Source organism: Odocoileus virginianus, chromosome 17, assembly GCF_023699985.2.
Source record: "Odocoileus virginianus isolate 20LAN1187 ecotype Illinois chromosome 17, Ovbor_1.2, whole genome shotgun sequence".
Taxonomy (NCBI): Eukaryota; Metazoa; Chordata; class Mammalia; order Artiodactyla; family Cervidae; genus Odocoileus; species Odocoileus virginianus.
The window spans coordinates 34,386,242-34,402,555 of NC_069690.1; the positions used below are offsets into that span (position 1 = coordinate 34,386,242).

Sequence of the window (16,314 nt, forward strand, 5' to 3'; positions counted from 1 at the left end):
CATTTTGGGTAGAGTGGGGTACTCAGGAGATGCTTATGAAACCTGTGTGGCCTCTGCCCCAGGGGTGGCCCTACTCTGGGGCTGAGACCTCTGCGTACCTGTAGGGCATAGGACACAGACAGGCCCACCAGTCCTGGGCTCAGGCTGCTTCTTCCAGTCACAGCAAAGAGCGCAGCAAAGAGTACAACACAGTTGCCCACGAACTCCACCCGGATCCCCAGCCACCTGTAGAGATCAAGCAAGGAGGAAATGGGGCAGATGCAGGAAGGGGGCTGTTTAGGGGAAAGGAGGGGCTTGGACCGAGAACACCAGGGTCTCTCCTGCAGAGACTCATGGAAGGAGCAGGGGCTGACGGAGTGGTTTCTGACCTATTGGAGGCAATGTAGGGGTAGCAGCTCTTCTGGTTGGTGTCCACCTTAGCATCATTGATGGTCTCGAAGTCCTGGCTGCGGCCGTAGGCCCGGATCACACTGGAGCCAGTCACTGTCTCCGAAAAGTGGGAATAAATGGGCGAACGGCTGACAGATTCCAGCCGCTTCAGCTGCCGTGATGTAGCCACATAGAAGCGCTGACAGAGGTTGGAGAGAGAACTTAGAGTCAGGACTGTGGAATCCCAGCTCAGTCCTGCGTGTCCCCTGGGCCCATGTGAGCCACCTCCCCGTCAGTCCCACTGCCCCATAAGACCTCACTCCCTTCCCTCGCCCGAAAGAACCCAAGACTTGGGATCCTGATGTGGCTCCATGAACTCCTCCCACTGTCTCCCCTCTGCTCAGCTCTGCTCAAGTCTTTCAGGCCACTTTGTCCACAAAGCCTTTCCCGATTCCCTCTCAGCTCCTGGCCCCTCACTCTGCAGGCCTGAATTATCGCACTGACTTCATTTTGCTTCCCAAGTCAGTGACAATGCCTATCTGCACTTAGGGGCCTGGCAATATGTTCACACAATCAAAATTTTGCAAACTTTGCAAAAATAAGATAATTTCGTATTCTTTTTCTTAAAAAGCCTCTCCCGACTCCACCCCTCGGTTGTTTAAATGTCAGCCCCACAAAACCACAGTCTGCCTCCATCTTCCCTCCTCTACCCCGTGGGGCCCAAGATGGCCAGAGCTATGCAGGGTGTACAGCTGAAAGTCCCCGTCCCAGGACAGAGTGCAGCCCAGGTCACGGTCTTCACACACAGGCCTGAGCTTCTACCACTTGTGGGTTACCTTCATCAGCTGATTAATGGCAGGACAGGGGATCAGCAACACAAATGCCTTTTAGAGTTAACTGTATCTGAACGTTATCACTCATCTATGTTAAAAAACATGTAAGTTTATATGATATGCATCATATATCATACATGCATCATATGATATGGCATGTAAGTTTAGATGATACCTAAAAACAAGGGAAGGATAATGTGTCTTAAACTGTTGACAATATTTTATTAAAAAAATAGCCAGCAGGAAGGAGTTCCAGGGCCAGTCATAATTTACAAGGATTTAATTTTATCCTATTGATAACTCTATGAGGTGGGATCTGTGATTCTATTTTACCTGGTGAGGAAAATGAGTTTCAAAAAGGTGTTTACTGAATCAAATCCAGCTGTGACGGTGAAGCGGGTGTGCCCTCCCTACATCTGCCACTGGGGGCCCCCAAAAGAGCCCGGCCCACACAACGGCCATGCTCACGCTAACTCATGCCCACTCACTCAGGGCGCACCTGGACAAAGAGGTAGAGAACAGCCAAAGGAAGGATGACCACAGCAAAGAGCGGAGTGCTGGCCACGATGACCACAAGGGTGGAGATGGAGTTGTAGAAGGAGTTCAGCAGCATGAGGATGGTGGGAGCCAGAATCTCATCAATGACGTAGATGTCCTTGGAGAAGCGGTTAAGGATGCGGCCTGAGGGCGTCGTATCAAAGAAGGACTGTGGCGAGCGCATCTTGTTGTGCAACAGCGCCTGGTGAAGCAAGCGGGCAGCTTGGACACCGCCCACCGCCATCGTGATAGCTGACAGCATCACCAGGAGCCCTGATGGAGGAGGCAGAGGGGCACTTGTTCACCTGGGCCAGGGGGCAGAATGCAGGGGCAAGTTCGGAGATGAGGGATCTCGGTGAACTAGGTAGTCTCAAAGGCAAGGCATAGCTAGGATGAGCTAGACAGGCCCAGAGGCAGGTAGACCGCTAGGGCAGGGAGTCACTAGCGTTGTGACGGTGGAGAGAGATTCAGAGGCAAGGGCATGGTTTGGGGGACCCAGCAGCCCAGAGATGAGGAAGGGAACACTGGCGCCCCTTCTAAGTATCTGCAGGCTCACCTTGCAGAATTCCTAAGGCGGCGTAGACACCCAGTCTGTAGGAGGTGCTGTTCTGCTGGTTGTCCACCGCAGCCTCGTCGGTCCAGGCACTGAGCCACACATTGGCCCCGATGGCAGCTGCGCTTTGACCCCCATACAGCAGGCAAATGACCAGAGTGGTCCAGAGTCCCACAGCCTTGGCGTAATCCCAGTACACGCTCAGCTTCACCTGTGTGGCCACAGCGGTCAAACAGAGGACTCCCATGAGCCCCGGGAGTGCTAGGGGCCTGCCACCCTCTCCAGCCTTCCTCGCCCACCCTACTCACAGTGCCCATCTCTGTCTTCTCCTCCTGGGTCAGCACATGGCTCGCCTTTGCTTCAGTTGCCAGCACGACCTTTTCTGCCGCACTCTGGCGCCTCCTGGGTACAGACCGACCCTGGCCCTCTCCTTCCGAGGACATGGAACTCAGCTGTCTGTGGAGGCAACGGGTCAGGCCCAGAGAGGCAGCCTCCAGCACAACTACAGACAGAGCCCCAGCTGGAGCTCTAGGGAGTGTCAGGGAGAACACCCACCTACCCCACTCCCCAGCAGGGCGTGGGGGCCCTGACACCATCTCCCAGGGGTGGACAGTTCTCAGGAGCTCACCTCAGAAACTGCTTCTGGACCTCGTATGTCACGGGCTCATTATCTGTCAGGTCTGTGTGACTGCTGAGCGTGTCTTCAATCATCAATACCCCCTCATCCTCTTTGTCCTCCAAGGCTGCAGTGGGGAGGCAGAAAGGAGAGGTTGGCAAGCTCACCCTGCAAGGCCCTGCTATCCCCCAGTCCCACTCCAATGAAGAAGACTGAATGGATAAGCAAAAGGGAAGATGAGAGGGACTGAGAGCGCAGCAAGAACAACAATAAAAATAAATGACCAATTTTGTGTTGAGAAAAAAAGGGGCAGCAAGAAAGACTTATGTTAGATAGGAAGAAAAGCTTCCCATCAGGGACTATGGAGAAGAGGATTCAAATATAAGGGTCAGGAGCTTGGGCTCTGGAGTCAGCCTGGCTGAGCTTAAATCCCACTTCCTCACCACATGACTTTAGGCGGGCATGTAAAGTGGGGATAATAATAGTACCTACTTCATCGTGTCATTGTGAGGATTAAAGGAAAGAATGTGTGTCAAGAGCTTGCAACAGGCACTGCTGCTGCTGCTAAGTCGCTTCAATCGTGTCTGACTCTGTGCAACCCCATAGACGGCCCTTAGTAAATGCTTGAGACATGTTAACTGCATATACAGAAGTAGACAAGAAAGCTCAGGAGAAGGTCTGAGAGCCAGCCCAGAGCCTGAGGTTGAAGAGCCAGGACTGAACAACAAGGAGGTCTCAATGTATCAATATGCTCCATGAGAAGGGGATTTTTCTGTTTGTTTATTGCTGTCTCAGTAGTACTATTAATAGTGCTGTCTCACAATTGCTGGAATAGTGCCTAGACAAAGTTGCTCAATAAATAAATATTTGTTGATAAATAAATGACTTTTCTAAGCACTTCCGAAGTCAAAGCTATGGTTTTTCCAGTAGTCATGTATGGGTGTGAGAGCTGGACCATAAAGAAGGCTGAGCGGCAAAGAATTGATGCTTTTGAACTGTGGTGTTGGAGTTGACTCTTGAGAGTCCCTTGAACTGCAAGGAGATCAAACCAGTCAATCCTAAAGGAAATCAGTCCTGAATATTCATTGGAAGGACTGATGTTGAAGCTGAAACTCAAATACTTTGGCCACCTGATGCAAAGAGCTGACTCATTTGAAAAGACCATGATGCTGGGAAAGATTGAAGGCAGGAGGAGAAGGGGACGATAGAGGATGAGATGGTTGGATGGCATCACTGACTCAATGGACATGAGTTTGAGCAAGCTCTGGGAGATGGTAAAGGACAGGGAAGCCTGGCTGCAGTCCGTGGGGTCACAAAGAGTTGGACACGACTGAGCGACTGAACAACAACAAAAAGCACTTGTATATTTACTAAACAATTCATCTGTAAAACAGCCTTGCTGTATAAGCTGGGCCTGGGCCCATAGGCCCTTTCGACACATAGGAAGACTGAGGGAAGAGGAGGAGGAGGAGGGACTCGACTCCATCCAGTTTACTTTCCCTCTTGCTGATGTCTGACATCACATGGATGATCCAAGTACTCCAGAACCTCCCTGCATAACCCTGGGGCTGTCCAGAGACACTCAGATGCCCCAGGACAGGGGAGATGCAGGGATGGGAGGGGAATATGAAGAGCCAAGAATGGCAGATACCTGGCCTGTTGTCGGCTTCCTGGTGCTCCTTGTCCTCATCAGGTGCATAGTTGCGGAGGAAGTTGGCAAAGGAGCCATCCCGCTGCAGCAGGGCCGAGTAGGTGCCCATCTCAGACACGTGCCCGTCAGACAGCACTATGATAAAGTCTGTCTGGGGCAGGAAGCTGATGCCATGCGTCACTAGCACCCGGGTCTGGGGAGAAGGCAGCAGGCTATCACTCCTACTGCCCTCAGCACACACCCTTGGCACAGTGCAGGACCACGGAGCAAGTGTGAGGTGCTTGAGTACCAGCATCATGAGCAGGCACATCAGGGACTCAACCTGTGCTCTCCAAAGTCAACTCAGTGCCCGAGGGCATTCCCTCCCCTGCCCCAGGCTTTCCCGGTTGCCCAGCCTGTTCCTTAGGCACTCCATATGTCCCGGTCTCACCAAACCCCTTGGCATCCCACCACTCCTTTCCTGTAGCCTTATCTTCATTTTAGCCCCCTTAACCTCTGGGAGCCTCACCTTTCCTGCCAGCACACCTTCTGGCCCAATGACTTGGTCAAAGATATGTTTGGCCACATGCGAGTCCACGGCTGACAGTGGGTCATCCAGCAAAAAAATGTCGGCATCACTATAAACAGCTCGGGCCACACTGACGCGCTGACGCTGGCCCCCAGACAGGTTAATGCCCTGATGGAGAAGGGAGGTGAGAAGTGTGTACTGGGTGGAAGAGAATCAGGCCATCACAAGGGAGGCAAAGACCCTGTCTACTGTCATTCAGCAAGGCAGACCTCTAAATTCACATTTCATATGCCTGGTCCTGTCCCTGGGAGGCTCTAAGGTCATGGATGAAGGGGTGGTGGCTCTGAGAGTCCTCCTAAAGCAGGTGAGGACAACTTGCTCCCTGCCCAGCTGGTTTCCCTGCCTTCCACCATCTTACTCTAGGATCCTAGAAATCCCCAGGAGGTCCTTAAAAGACCTTTTAGTCTCCCATCGCCCAAATGGTCTGCAGATGACTTTCGTAACAATTATCCCTTCTGGTCCTCATGTCAGTCTTTCCAGGGAGGTATCATCAGCCCCACTTTCTAGATGAAGAAACTAGAGCCCAAGATGTTAATGACTTCGTCCAAAGTCCCAAACTATTAAAGGCAAAAGCAAGAACGGAAACCCAGCATCTACCTCAGAGTTCATCAACCCTGAGATCATTCACATACCAGAGGGAAAGTAAGATCACTCTTCAACCCATTATGCAGAAACTCAGACACATAGCAAGGCAGAGCCCAGAGGGCAGACCCCAGAGGTACACCTTACTTTCCGGCCACCAGCTTTCCTCATTCCCTCTGGAACAGGCTCAGCTCTTTAGGGGTACCCTAAGAAACTGACCCCTGGGGAGAGCAAATGTGGGGTGGGAGCTGCAGCTGCTGAGAAACAAGGGGTGGCCACGGCAGCTATATGACTGAGACATGTGAACATGCCTGCAACCAACCAGTTTTTCCTTTAGTGCTACTATGTTCCGGGCACTAAATTAGGCTTGTGAGGTCAGTGTGGGTCCAGGAGAGATGGCAAGGAGGAGTGAGATTGTAGATGGGGAGGTCTGCTCTGGGTTCCAATAATCTCGGACTCCTACTTAAAAGTTTATCATCCCCACTGCAGGCTCAAGCCCAAATCACTTCCCCAGACCAACAGGAGAGCCTCCTCACTGGTTCCTGTGCCTTTGGGCCCCTCCACACTGCAGCCAGGGTAACCTTTCAAAATGTGATTCATGTCCCTGCTTAAAACTCTTCACTGACAAATTGAACATCAAAATGAAAAATGATAGTAACAGATTATAACCCACTGAATCACATAAGAAAACATGAGCCCACACTGACAGAAAGACACTAAAGGGGTAAAAAGGGAGGAGAGGAAAGCTCTTTCTTAGAGTAAAACGCCAACTAATAATCACAGAAAGAATGGAGTTACAAACTCAACATCTGGCCCACATCATAGTAACATTGACTCAGGCAAAAATCAATGAAGGTTGTAAAGTGAAATCATCAATGGACGATATCATCTCAATCAAGAGATCAAAGTTAACATTAGTCAGTAAGACATGAACTGACATCATGCGCCTCCTGATATGACGCACGAAGGATACAACATTACTTCTTTGGTTTCCCAACCCCCTGCAAAAAAAAAAAAAGTATATATATGTGTGTATATATACATATATACACACATATATATATATATGCCCTAAATCTGATTGTGTTCAAATTGAGAAACTTTTTGCCAAATACCTAGCCTGTACTCTTCAAAAGTGTTCATATTCTAAAAGACAGACTGGGACTTGCCTGGTGGTCTACTAGTTAAGGATCTGCTTTCCAACGCAGGGGACGCGGGTCCAATCCCAGGTTGGGGAACTAAGATCCACATGCTGTGGAGCAACTAAGCCCTCACACTGTAACTACTGAACCTGCCCACTCCACTTGAGAGCCTCCGTGCCACTAACTGCGGAGCCCACGTGCCCTGGAGCCTGAGTGCCACAGCTAGAGAGAAGCCTGCGGGGTGTAAGGAACAGTCCAAGGAAAGAGCTCTTATACTGCAACAAAGATCCTGCGTGATGCAACTAAGACCCACACAGCCAAAAATAAATACATAGACGTTCAAAAACAAAATACAAGACAAAGACTGAGAAATTATCCAGATTGACAGAGAATGAAGAGATATGACAACTAAATGCAACTCATGATCCTGGCCTGAATTCTAGACCAGGAAAGAACACAGCTAAAAAAGACATTACTGGGATAAACTATGACATTTCAAAGGTCAGACAGTGATTTTCAGATAGTAACACTGTATTAATGATAAATTTCTTGATTTTGATAACCATAGATCCGTAAGAGAGTGTCTTTGTTTTGAAGGAATATACATTGAAATCATTAGTATATATAAAAAAAGAGGTGAAACTCTAAAACTCTTAGAAGAAAACACAGGAAAAAAGTTTCATGACATTGGACTTGGCAATGACTTTATGAATATAACATCTAAAGCACAAGCGACAAAAGTAAAAATAGAAAAATTGGATCACATTAAAACTGAAACCTTCTGTGCATCAAAGGACACAATCAGCAAAGTGAAAAGGCAGCCTTCAGAATAAATAGAAGACAATATTTGCAACTCATATAGCTGATAGGGGGTTACTGTCTAGTATATATAAAGAACTCCTACAATTCAACAACAAAAAACTAAACAACTTGATTAAAATGTGGACAAAGGACTTTAATAGACATTTCTCCAAGGAAGATATACAAACTGCCAACAAACACATGTAAAGGTGCTCAACATTACTAATGACTGGGAAATGCAAACTGAAATGTCAATGAAATATCACCTCACATCCATTAGAATGGTTATTATAAAAAAACAAACCCAAAAAACCAAACAACCACCCCCAGAAAACAATGTGTGCAAGTTGAACCCTTTGTGGACTGTTGGTGGGAATTTAACATGGTGCAGCCATCATGAAAAACAGTACAGCAGTTCCTCAAAGAATAAAAATATAGAATTGACTTACAAATTCCACTTTAGGGTATCTAGGGTCTTAAAAAGGCCTTTGCCCACCCATGTTCATAGTAGTATTAGTCACAATATATGAAAGGTGGAAGCAACCCAAGTGTCCATTGATGGGTGAATGGATAAGTAAAAGCTGTTGTTAAATGGGTACAGAGTTTTAGTTTTGTAAGATAAAAAGAGTTCTGGAGATTGGTTGCACAACAGTGTGAATGAACTTAACACTACTGATTTATATACTTCTAAAGATTTTTAAGGTAAAGATTTATGTTATGGGGACTTCCTTCATAGTCCAGTGGTTAAGAATCTGCCTTCCAATGCAGGGGACAGAGTTCAACCCTTACTTGGTCGGGGAACTAAGACCCCACATCCCATGGAGCAACTAAGCCCTTGTGCCACAACTACTGCCACCACACTCTAGAGTCCATGCACTGCAACTAAAGAAACCCTCCACCACAACCAAGACCCAGCACAGCCAAAAAAGAGATTTATGTTATGTATATTTTGCAGCAGCCAAAAATTAATACATTAATAAAAAAATAAAAACTTTCATTGATATCCCATGGTTTTTAGGGTAAAGATCAAAACCTTAACCTAAAAAAAAAAAAAAAACAAAACCTTAACTAAAGTCATCGAAGTTCTACCTTACCCTGCATCTTTTGCACACTGCTAACCTCCAGTCAGATCAAATTGCATCGAATGCCCTCCATCCTTAACCCTAACACTAACCCTCAAAGAAGCAACAGTTAGAACCGGACATGGAACAACGGACTGGTTCCAAATTGGGAAAGGAGTACGTCAAGGCTGTATATTGTCACCCTGCTTATTTAACTTACATGCAGAGTACATCATGTGAAATGCCAGGCTGAATGAAGCACAAGCTGGAATCAAAATTGCCGGGAGAAATATCAATAACCTCAGATACGCAGATGACGCCACCCTTATGGCAGAAAGCGAGGAAGAACTGAAGAGCCTCTTGATGAAAGTGAAAGAGGAGATGAAAAAGCTGGCTTAAAAGCTCAACATTCAAAAAACTAACATCATGTCATCTGGTCCCACCACTTTATGGTAAATAGATGGGGAAACAATGGAAACAGTGACAGACTTTATTTTCTTGGGCTCCAAAATCACTGCAGATGGTGACTGCAGCCATGAAATCAAAAGATGCTTGCTCCTTGAAAGAAAAGCTATGACCAACCTAGATAGCATATTAAAAAGCAGAGACATTACTTTGCCAACAAAGGTCCATCTAGTCAAAGCTATGGTTTTTCCAGTAGTCATGTTATAGATGTGAGAACTGGACTATAAAGAAAACTGAGCTCTGAAGAATTGATGCTTTTGAACTGTGGTGTTGGAGAAGACTCTTGAAAGTCCCTTGGACTGCAAGGAGATCCAACCAGTCAATCCTAAAGGAAATCAGTCCTGAATATTCATTGGAAGGACTGATGTTGAAGCTGAAACTCCAATACTTTGGCCACCTGATGGGAAGAACTGACTCATTGGCAAAGACCCTGATGCTGGGGGAAGACTGAAGCAGGAGGAGAAGGGGATGACAGAGGATGAGATGGTTGGATGGCATCACTGACTCAATGGACATACGTTTGAGCAAGCTCTGGGAGTTGGTGATGGACAGGGAAGCCTGGCCCTGTCATGGGGTCACCAAGAGTTGGACACGACTGAGTGACAAAACTGAACTGAACCCTTAAATGTTTTCCATCACCCTTGGTAAAAGCCACAGTCCTTACAGTAGACTTAAGACCCTATGTCTGCTGCCTGGACACCTCACTGACTTCATTTCCTCCTCCTCATCCCTGCTCATTCCATTCCAGCCACACTGTTCTTCTCGCTGGTCCTTAAATGCCCCAATCACACTCCTGCCTCAGAGCCTTTGCACTTACTGCTCTCTCTGCCTGAAATGTCCCAGACAGGGCTTCATGCTCCCAGATACAGACCACTCACTCCTTCACTCTGTTCAAGTCTCCAACTCTCAGTGAGGCTTTCACAAAGCATACTGATAATACAACCTTGCACATCCTTTCCCCTTAGCATTCACCTAATATTATATATTTTACTGATTTATCTTGCTAACATCTCTTTCCCAACTAGAATGTAAGCTTATATGCTTTCATATAAAGGCAGAGATTTTAGTCTGGTGTATTTACTAATGTATGGGCTGCCCGTGTGGTGCTAGTGGTAAAGAACCCGCCTGGAAATGCAAGAGACATAAGAGATGTGGGTTTGATCCCTGGGTCAGGAAGATCCCCTGGAGGAAGGCATGGCAACCCACTCCAGCATTCTTACCTAGAGAATCTCATGGACAGAGGAGCCTGGAGGAATCAGTCCATGAGGTCACAAGGAGCTGTACACGACTCAAGTGACTTAGCACGCACACACATTTACTGATATACAATATTGCCTGACATACAGTTGGTATGTCATAAAATCTGATGAATGATAAGAGCTTCTTCCTTAGCTGTTAAGATTCAGATCAAAAGTGATGCTTTTCCTTACGTAGACTACCTCCTTTACTCCTTCCAAGTACCTTGAACAGGCCTTTAGCCTGGCCTCCAGGACATTCTACAGTCCCTACCTGTTTACAAGTCAGCTTTCCCCAGTAATAGATCTGCTTTACCAGTGCCTTGCACAGAGCTAGGCATGATATCATTAATAGATGAATGTGTGAATGAATGAATGCATATTTGGATCTGAGCTGGATTGAGATTGGCAGCTGTATGTGCTAACTTCCCCAGAGAGTGAGAGAAGAGACTGTACCTTCTCTCCAATCTCCGTCTGGTCCCCGCCAGGCAGAACCTCCAGGTCAGCTAGCAGGGCACAGGCCTCCAGAGCCTTCTGGTACCGCTTGGGGTCCAGGGTTTGACCAAATAGCACGTTTTCCTGAAGAGTGCAGTTCTGGATCCATGCCTGCTGGGGCACGTAGGCCACGGAACCCTGGCCAAAGGAGAAGTTTACCTCGGGGTTTGCCCAAGGCCTGGCCAAGCTTCCCTTCCCAGTAATCCCTGCCCCTCTCACCTTCATATACACCTTGCCTTCCAGCTTCTCCATCTCTCCCAGCAGGGCAGACAACAGGGAGGACTTTCCACAACCCACAGGCCCCACCACCGCCACTAGTGCCCCTTTTGGCACCTGGATATCTAGGCTGGGGGTAAGGAGACAAGTAGCCCAGTCAGAGGAGGCATCGAGGGTTTGTCCCCCACCTTCCACCTGAAGACCCAACCTCTCCTCCTTTTCAGACAGCACCTGAGGCTCTTCCTGCTTCCCAGGTCAAAAACTGAAGAGTGGGAGTGGGGTGGGTTCTGCTATGATCTGAATTGCGGTCCACTTTAGGCAGCTGAGAAGGGAAGGAGAAGCTGGTACCTGTGCAGGGTGGGCGGCAGGTCCTGGGCCCAGGTAAAGGTGCCGTTGTGTATGATGACAGCGTAGCCTGGGAAGACAGAGGTGCACAGGGTCAGGGAGCCCAGGGCAAGCGGGAGAGGATCCCTGGGTGGAAGAGCCCTCGGGCATGGAGCCAACGGGGAGCACAAGGAAGCTTGGGGGTGGTGAGGCGGAGGTGGCAGACGTCCCAGGGAGGAGTAAGAAGCGCCCTAGAGGAGGAAGGTGAAGGGGGAGGCCTGGGGAGGGCTAACAGAGAGCAAAGAACCAGAAGAGGAAGAGGGCAGGCACAGAGTGAGGGCAGATGGGAAGAGAGGATGAAGAAAAGGAGGTCACAAGAGAAAAGTTAAAAACTTAGAACAGAATTTTCTGGAGAAGTGGCTGGGTTAAGGGAAGCCCAGGGAGAGGCCATCTGGACCTGGGGTGATGGTCTTTCTTTCCACACACTGAGGGTCAAGTTCATCTTGGCTCAGGAAATGCTGGATCCGTTTCAAAGACACACTGGTCTGCATGCAGAAGGGTGTGAGTCAGCCCTGGAAGCTATGCCTTTCTTACACCCATCTCCTCTTACCCTTGCTGACCCCCAACTTCCTGGGTGAGGCTGGACCCCCTGAGGGCCCAGATGCTGGTGCTGGGTCCCTTCTCATGACTGAGTCTTGGCTGGCTCCCACTGCCAAAGATAGGGTCCATGTTGGTAAGAGGAGGTTGTCTCCAGAACTTGCGTTTCCAGAAACCCTACCTAACCCTGACTCCAAATGGCCCATGAGTCTATTGACCTCATTCATCTTGGAACAATTCTTCAGAATGCCAAATGGCCCTCCCCTGATTCCAATAACTCTCCCTGATTATCCCCTGACCCTAAACAGCCCCATCAACCTGCCCAAACTCCACTAGAACCCCAGACTTACCCAGGCTTACCTGGGCCAGGTTGCTGATTAACTGGGGCAGCATGTTGAGGGGAATTTTTAAGATGTTGAAAAGCGACACGGACACAAAGGCCTTTTCAGCATCCAGCACATTGTTCTTGTCCACGGATACATACACTCCGAGGGTGGTCAGGGTCACCTGGGCAGTGGTGGGGATGGGTGTCAGGGTGGAGTCTGCTGGGTTCAGAAGCCCAAGCTGGCCAAGCAGGAGATGGGGCACCAGCCCAGGTATGGGCGCCTCACCAGGAAGGGGGTGCAGACCCAGATGAAGGTGGATATGGCATGGAGGTAGGCAACCTGGCGCATCAGCCGGAGCTCATCCTGCCGGATGCCCTCCACCTGCTTCAAGAAGCTGGGCTCCCAGGCATATAGCTTCAGCACCTTGATGCCGCCCAGGATCTCGCTCATCAACTTGATGCGTGAGTCCTTGAACTTCATTTGCTCTACCTATGGAAAGTGTGGCAAGTGCATACCCGAGCCCCTCCCCAGACCTCTATCAATAGGGGCACACATCTTCTCTGCACTCACACACGGCAGCTAGATTGCTCACCACTCCTCCACCCTCCTCCCTGCCAGCCTGTGTTGTACCCCAGCCTGGAATGCCCAGGCCAAGCTCCCTTCCTCTCTGCTGGACAAAATCCAGCTCCAGCCTCAGTACCCCATCACTGACCATCCCAGGCCCCTTCCCTGAGTTTCTAAGGCATGTTCTCATAGGGCACCCTGAACATGTATGCTGTCTCAAACCCACATAAGCCTGAGGGAATAGATCCCTTATTTCTCTTTGTTCCCCAGTCCCCAACCCAAGGTGTAGCAGGTCACTCTAATTTATTCATTCAGCCCCAATTTATTGAGTACCTACTATGTGCCAGGCCATGTGCTAGATGTAGGGCAGATAATAACAAACAACTGAAGGCCCTAGCCATCATAAAGCTGACAGTCTGATGGGAGAAGTAGCTAGAAAGCAAACAATCACCTGAATAAATGCTTACACTAAATCATTTGCATACTCCAATGGGAGTAACAGGATTCTGGGAGAGAATAATTTGGGTAGGAACTGGGAAATCAAAGTTTATGCTAGGAAATCAAAGTTTTATCCTATGCTAGGAAATCAATGTTTATGTTTATGAAGGAAGGAAAGGAACTAGGCAAGCAAGAAAAGCTGAAGAACCTTTCAGGGAACAGTATGTATGGTAGCCCAGAGGTATGCAGAGCTTGGTGATTTGGAGAAAAGAAAGGCCAGACTGGCTGAAATTCAGCCATATTCCAGGAGGTGAGGGCTTGAAAGGTGAGCAGGGGCCTAGTAGGTGGTAGTGGAAATTTGTCATTTATTCTATGTACAGTAGGAAGCTAGGGAAGACTTCAATAAATGTTTGCAAATAAAGGACTGAATGACAGGCTATTTACACTAAGTGCAATGTGGTGGAGAAACTCTCATTAGACCAGAAGAGGCAAGTTCTGTCTGATTCTGGCTTGCTGTAATCTCTCTGGGCCTTGGTTCCTCAGTTGCAAAATAAGAATGTTTCTAAAACCCTCTCAGGGTTGTAAGGCTAGAGTAAGCTAAGGTTTGTGAAACTGGCTTACAGCCATCTCTACTCAGTAAGCAAGGTAGTGGATAAGGCCCAGGTTGTGACTGCCCTCCACCAGGCACCTGGCCAGGGCTCCAGGCAGGAGCAGCTCAGTCTCCTAGCACCCACCTGGAAGGCACGCATCTTCACAGCCACAGCTCCGTTGAGCGGGATTAGCAAGATCATGAGAGCAACTCCAGCCAGGACGGAGGGACCCAGGTTCTGAGGGCGCATGATGGATAGATTAGACAGACAGACAGATATACAGAGTATATAGACAGAACCCAACAGACAGAGGCCTATTGACCTGAAATGCGGGGATGCGCCTGAAGCAAAAGTCAGTGGTCAGCCAAACAGATGGACAGTGAAAAGTAAACATACAGATAAAGCCAAAATTGCAAAAACATTTGCAGAAACAGCCAGCCATCAGGTAATGACAACAGATAGAGACAAACACTGGCTTCCATTGAAGGGTGTCCAGACACACAGGAAAGCAAATACAAACAGATAGGCAATGACAACCAGAGTCACACCCACCTCGTCTCCTAGTCCCTCTTCCCTCCCCTAGGTTCTGTGAGCAGGACAATCACACAGGCTGGAAAGACTTGATTGAAGACACCAGCATCCTCATAGTTCTGTCCCCCACCCCTCTGCTGACCCAGAATAACTCTCTCTTGTCCCATCTGAAGGAAGGAGAAGTCAGAGGAAGGAGGCAGAGAGCACGGTTCAGGAGTCACCTGCCAGAGGAAGTACACTGCCAGGATGATCTGCAGGGGTGCTGACCACAGCAGGTTGATGAAGGGGACAACATCCATGAAGCGCTGGGCATCCACTGACATGAGGTTGACAATTTCTCCTACAGTGGACTCACGTTTGACTGAATTGGTGATGACCAGAGCCTGCAGGTGGACAGTTGACTGATGGACTGGTCGTGCAAGTCTCTCCAAAGTTCCCCGGGGCTGGCCTCCCCAGCCCCTCATGCCCCACTCCAGCTGACCTTCCTATAGATGACACCTATGATCCCTGTGCGAAACCTCAACCCCATCACAAAGATGCAGTGGTAATACTGGTGTAAGATCAGGGTCTGCATCACGGAGCACACGAACATCAGCCCGGCCACCAGGAAGCCCCACCAGGTGGGGGCCGTGGGGTTTGAAATAAATCTGATCAGGATGCTGCAAATGGAGGAGAGAACAGTAAGGGTGGGGAATCTCCCCAGGCTTTTCCCCTACTGCTGCTCTCTTCTTGCCCCTCAGTTTCCACTCTCTCAAGCCTCTCATTTGGAGGCTGCTGGCCTCCACAGCCCCAACCCAGACCATGCGAATCAGTCCAGAGCTGCCGCAAGACTCTGCCTCCTTACTCATTTCTGCCTCCACCTCCTTTCCCATCTACCATGGCCTCCCTCCACCCACCTCTTTATTACTCTCTGGCCACCAACCTCACTGGCCTGCCTTGGTGAGGCCGCCTCACCTCATCTGTTTGGCCTCCTTGGACCATGTGGCAGGAAGCAATGCCACATGTCTGTTGATTAGACTTTCCTGCACCTTTGCTTGGACTGCTGAGGGCTCTGAAGTCCAGCATGACTATGCAGACTCTTGCCACTGAAATCCATCCTCTTCAATATCAGCCCCCAGTGCTGCCCAGTGACCTTCTCCAGGACCCTAATCTAATTCCTCTCCCACAGTCCTCTTCACCTCTTACCTTCTGATCTGTCCTCATTCCCCACCTCTCTCAGCAGTGGCCCACTTACTTGTTCCCATTGAGAACTCCCTACGAACTACAAACTTCCCTGCAAACATTCACCCTCTTCCATTTGCCTCAGGACAGGAGGCGTCCTTCCAACTTTCCACGCTGGATTTTGCCCCACAAGCCCCAGATCCCACCCACCTCCTCAGGAGCATGCTTCATCATTGGCCCCCTTTCGTCTCATCTTCAGGAACCTCCTCTCCACTGGCAGCTCTGTGCCTTTGCCGACTAACATGATCAAGTCTCTTCCATGTTAGGACAAATCTCCCCTTGGCCCCATGAAGCTTCCTCCACAGTCATGGCCAGACCTCTTCTGCTGTGGGTTTGGGTGTGACTCCCCAAAAGACATGCTCAAGTCCTAACCCCTGGACCTATGAATGTTTCTTATTTGGAAACAGAGTCTTTACAGATGTAGTCAAGTTAAGACAAGGTTGTACTGGAATAGGGTGGCCCCGAATCCAGTGACTGGAATCTTTATAAGAGAAAAGAGAGGTAGATTTGCACAGAGACACAAATGCAGACAGACAGACAGACACACACACACACACACACATACAGGAAGATGCCATGCAAAGATGGAGGTGGAGATT

The 16,314-nt window shown here is 49.0% G+C and overlaps 1 protein-coding gene across 5 annotated transcripts in view; it reads right to left on the reverse strand.

Annotated features, from left to right (window-relative positions):
* The window catches only part of ABCC3 (ATP binding cassette subfamily C member 3), a 48,690-nt gene that overhangs the window by 12,726 nt on the left and 19,650 nt on the right, over nt 1-16,314 (reverse strand). For 2 of the 5 annotated variants that reach the window (XR_011492274.1, XM_020913990.2), the window contains exons 9-25: nt 14,976-15,153; nt 14,716-14,877; nt 14,108-14,200; nt 12,657-12,860; nt 12,406-12,552; nt 11,906-11,993; nt 11,473-11,539; nt 11,128-11,254; nt 10,870-11,046; nt 5,068-5,235; nt 4,560-4,752; nt 2,921-3,035; nt 2,601-2,748; nt 2,296-2,503; nt 1,702-2,012; nt 369-568; nt 99-225 (exon numbers count right to left, since the gene is read on the reverse strand). Coding sequence is in view for 4 of the 5 variants with exons in the window: in XM_020913990.2 (XP_020769649.2) it covers nt 99-225; nt 369-568; nt 1,702-2,012; nt 2,296-2,503; nt 2,601-2,748; nt 2,921-3,035; nt 4,560-4,752; nt 5,068-5,235; nt 10,870-11,046; nt 11,128-11,254; nt 11,473-11,539; nt 11,906-11,993; nt 12,406-12,552; nt 12,657-12,860; nt 14,108-14,200; nt 14,716-14,877; nt 14,976-15,153 (2,713 nt within the window). In the remaining variant the exon portion in view is untranslated. Of the gene's footprint in view, nt 1-98; nt 226-368; nt 569-1,701; nt 2,013-2,295; nt 2,504-2,600; nt 2,749-2,920; nt 3,036-4,559; nt 4,753-5,067; nt 5,236-10,869; nt 11,047-11,127; nt 11,255-11,472; nt 11,540-11,905; nt 11,994-12,395; nt 12,553-12,656; nt 12,861-14,107; nt 14,201-14,715; nt 14,878-14,975; nt 15,154-16,314 lie in introns of those variants that run through there. The other 3 variants (XM_020913991.2, XM_070479290.1, XM_070479291.1) reach the window with 3 other exon arrangements.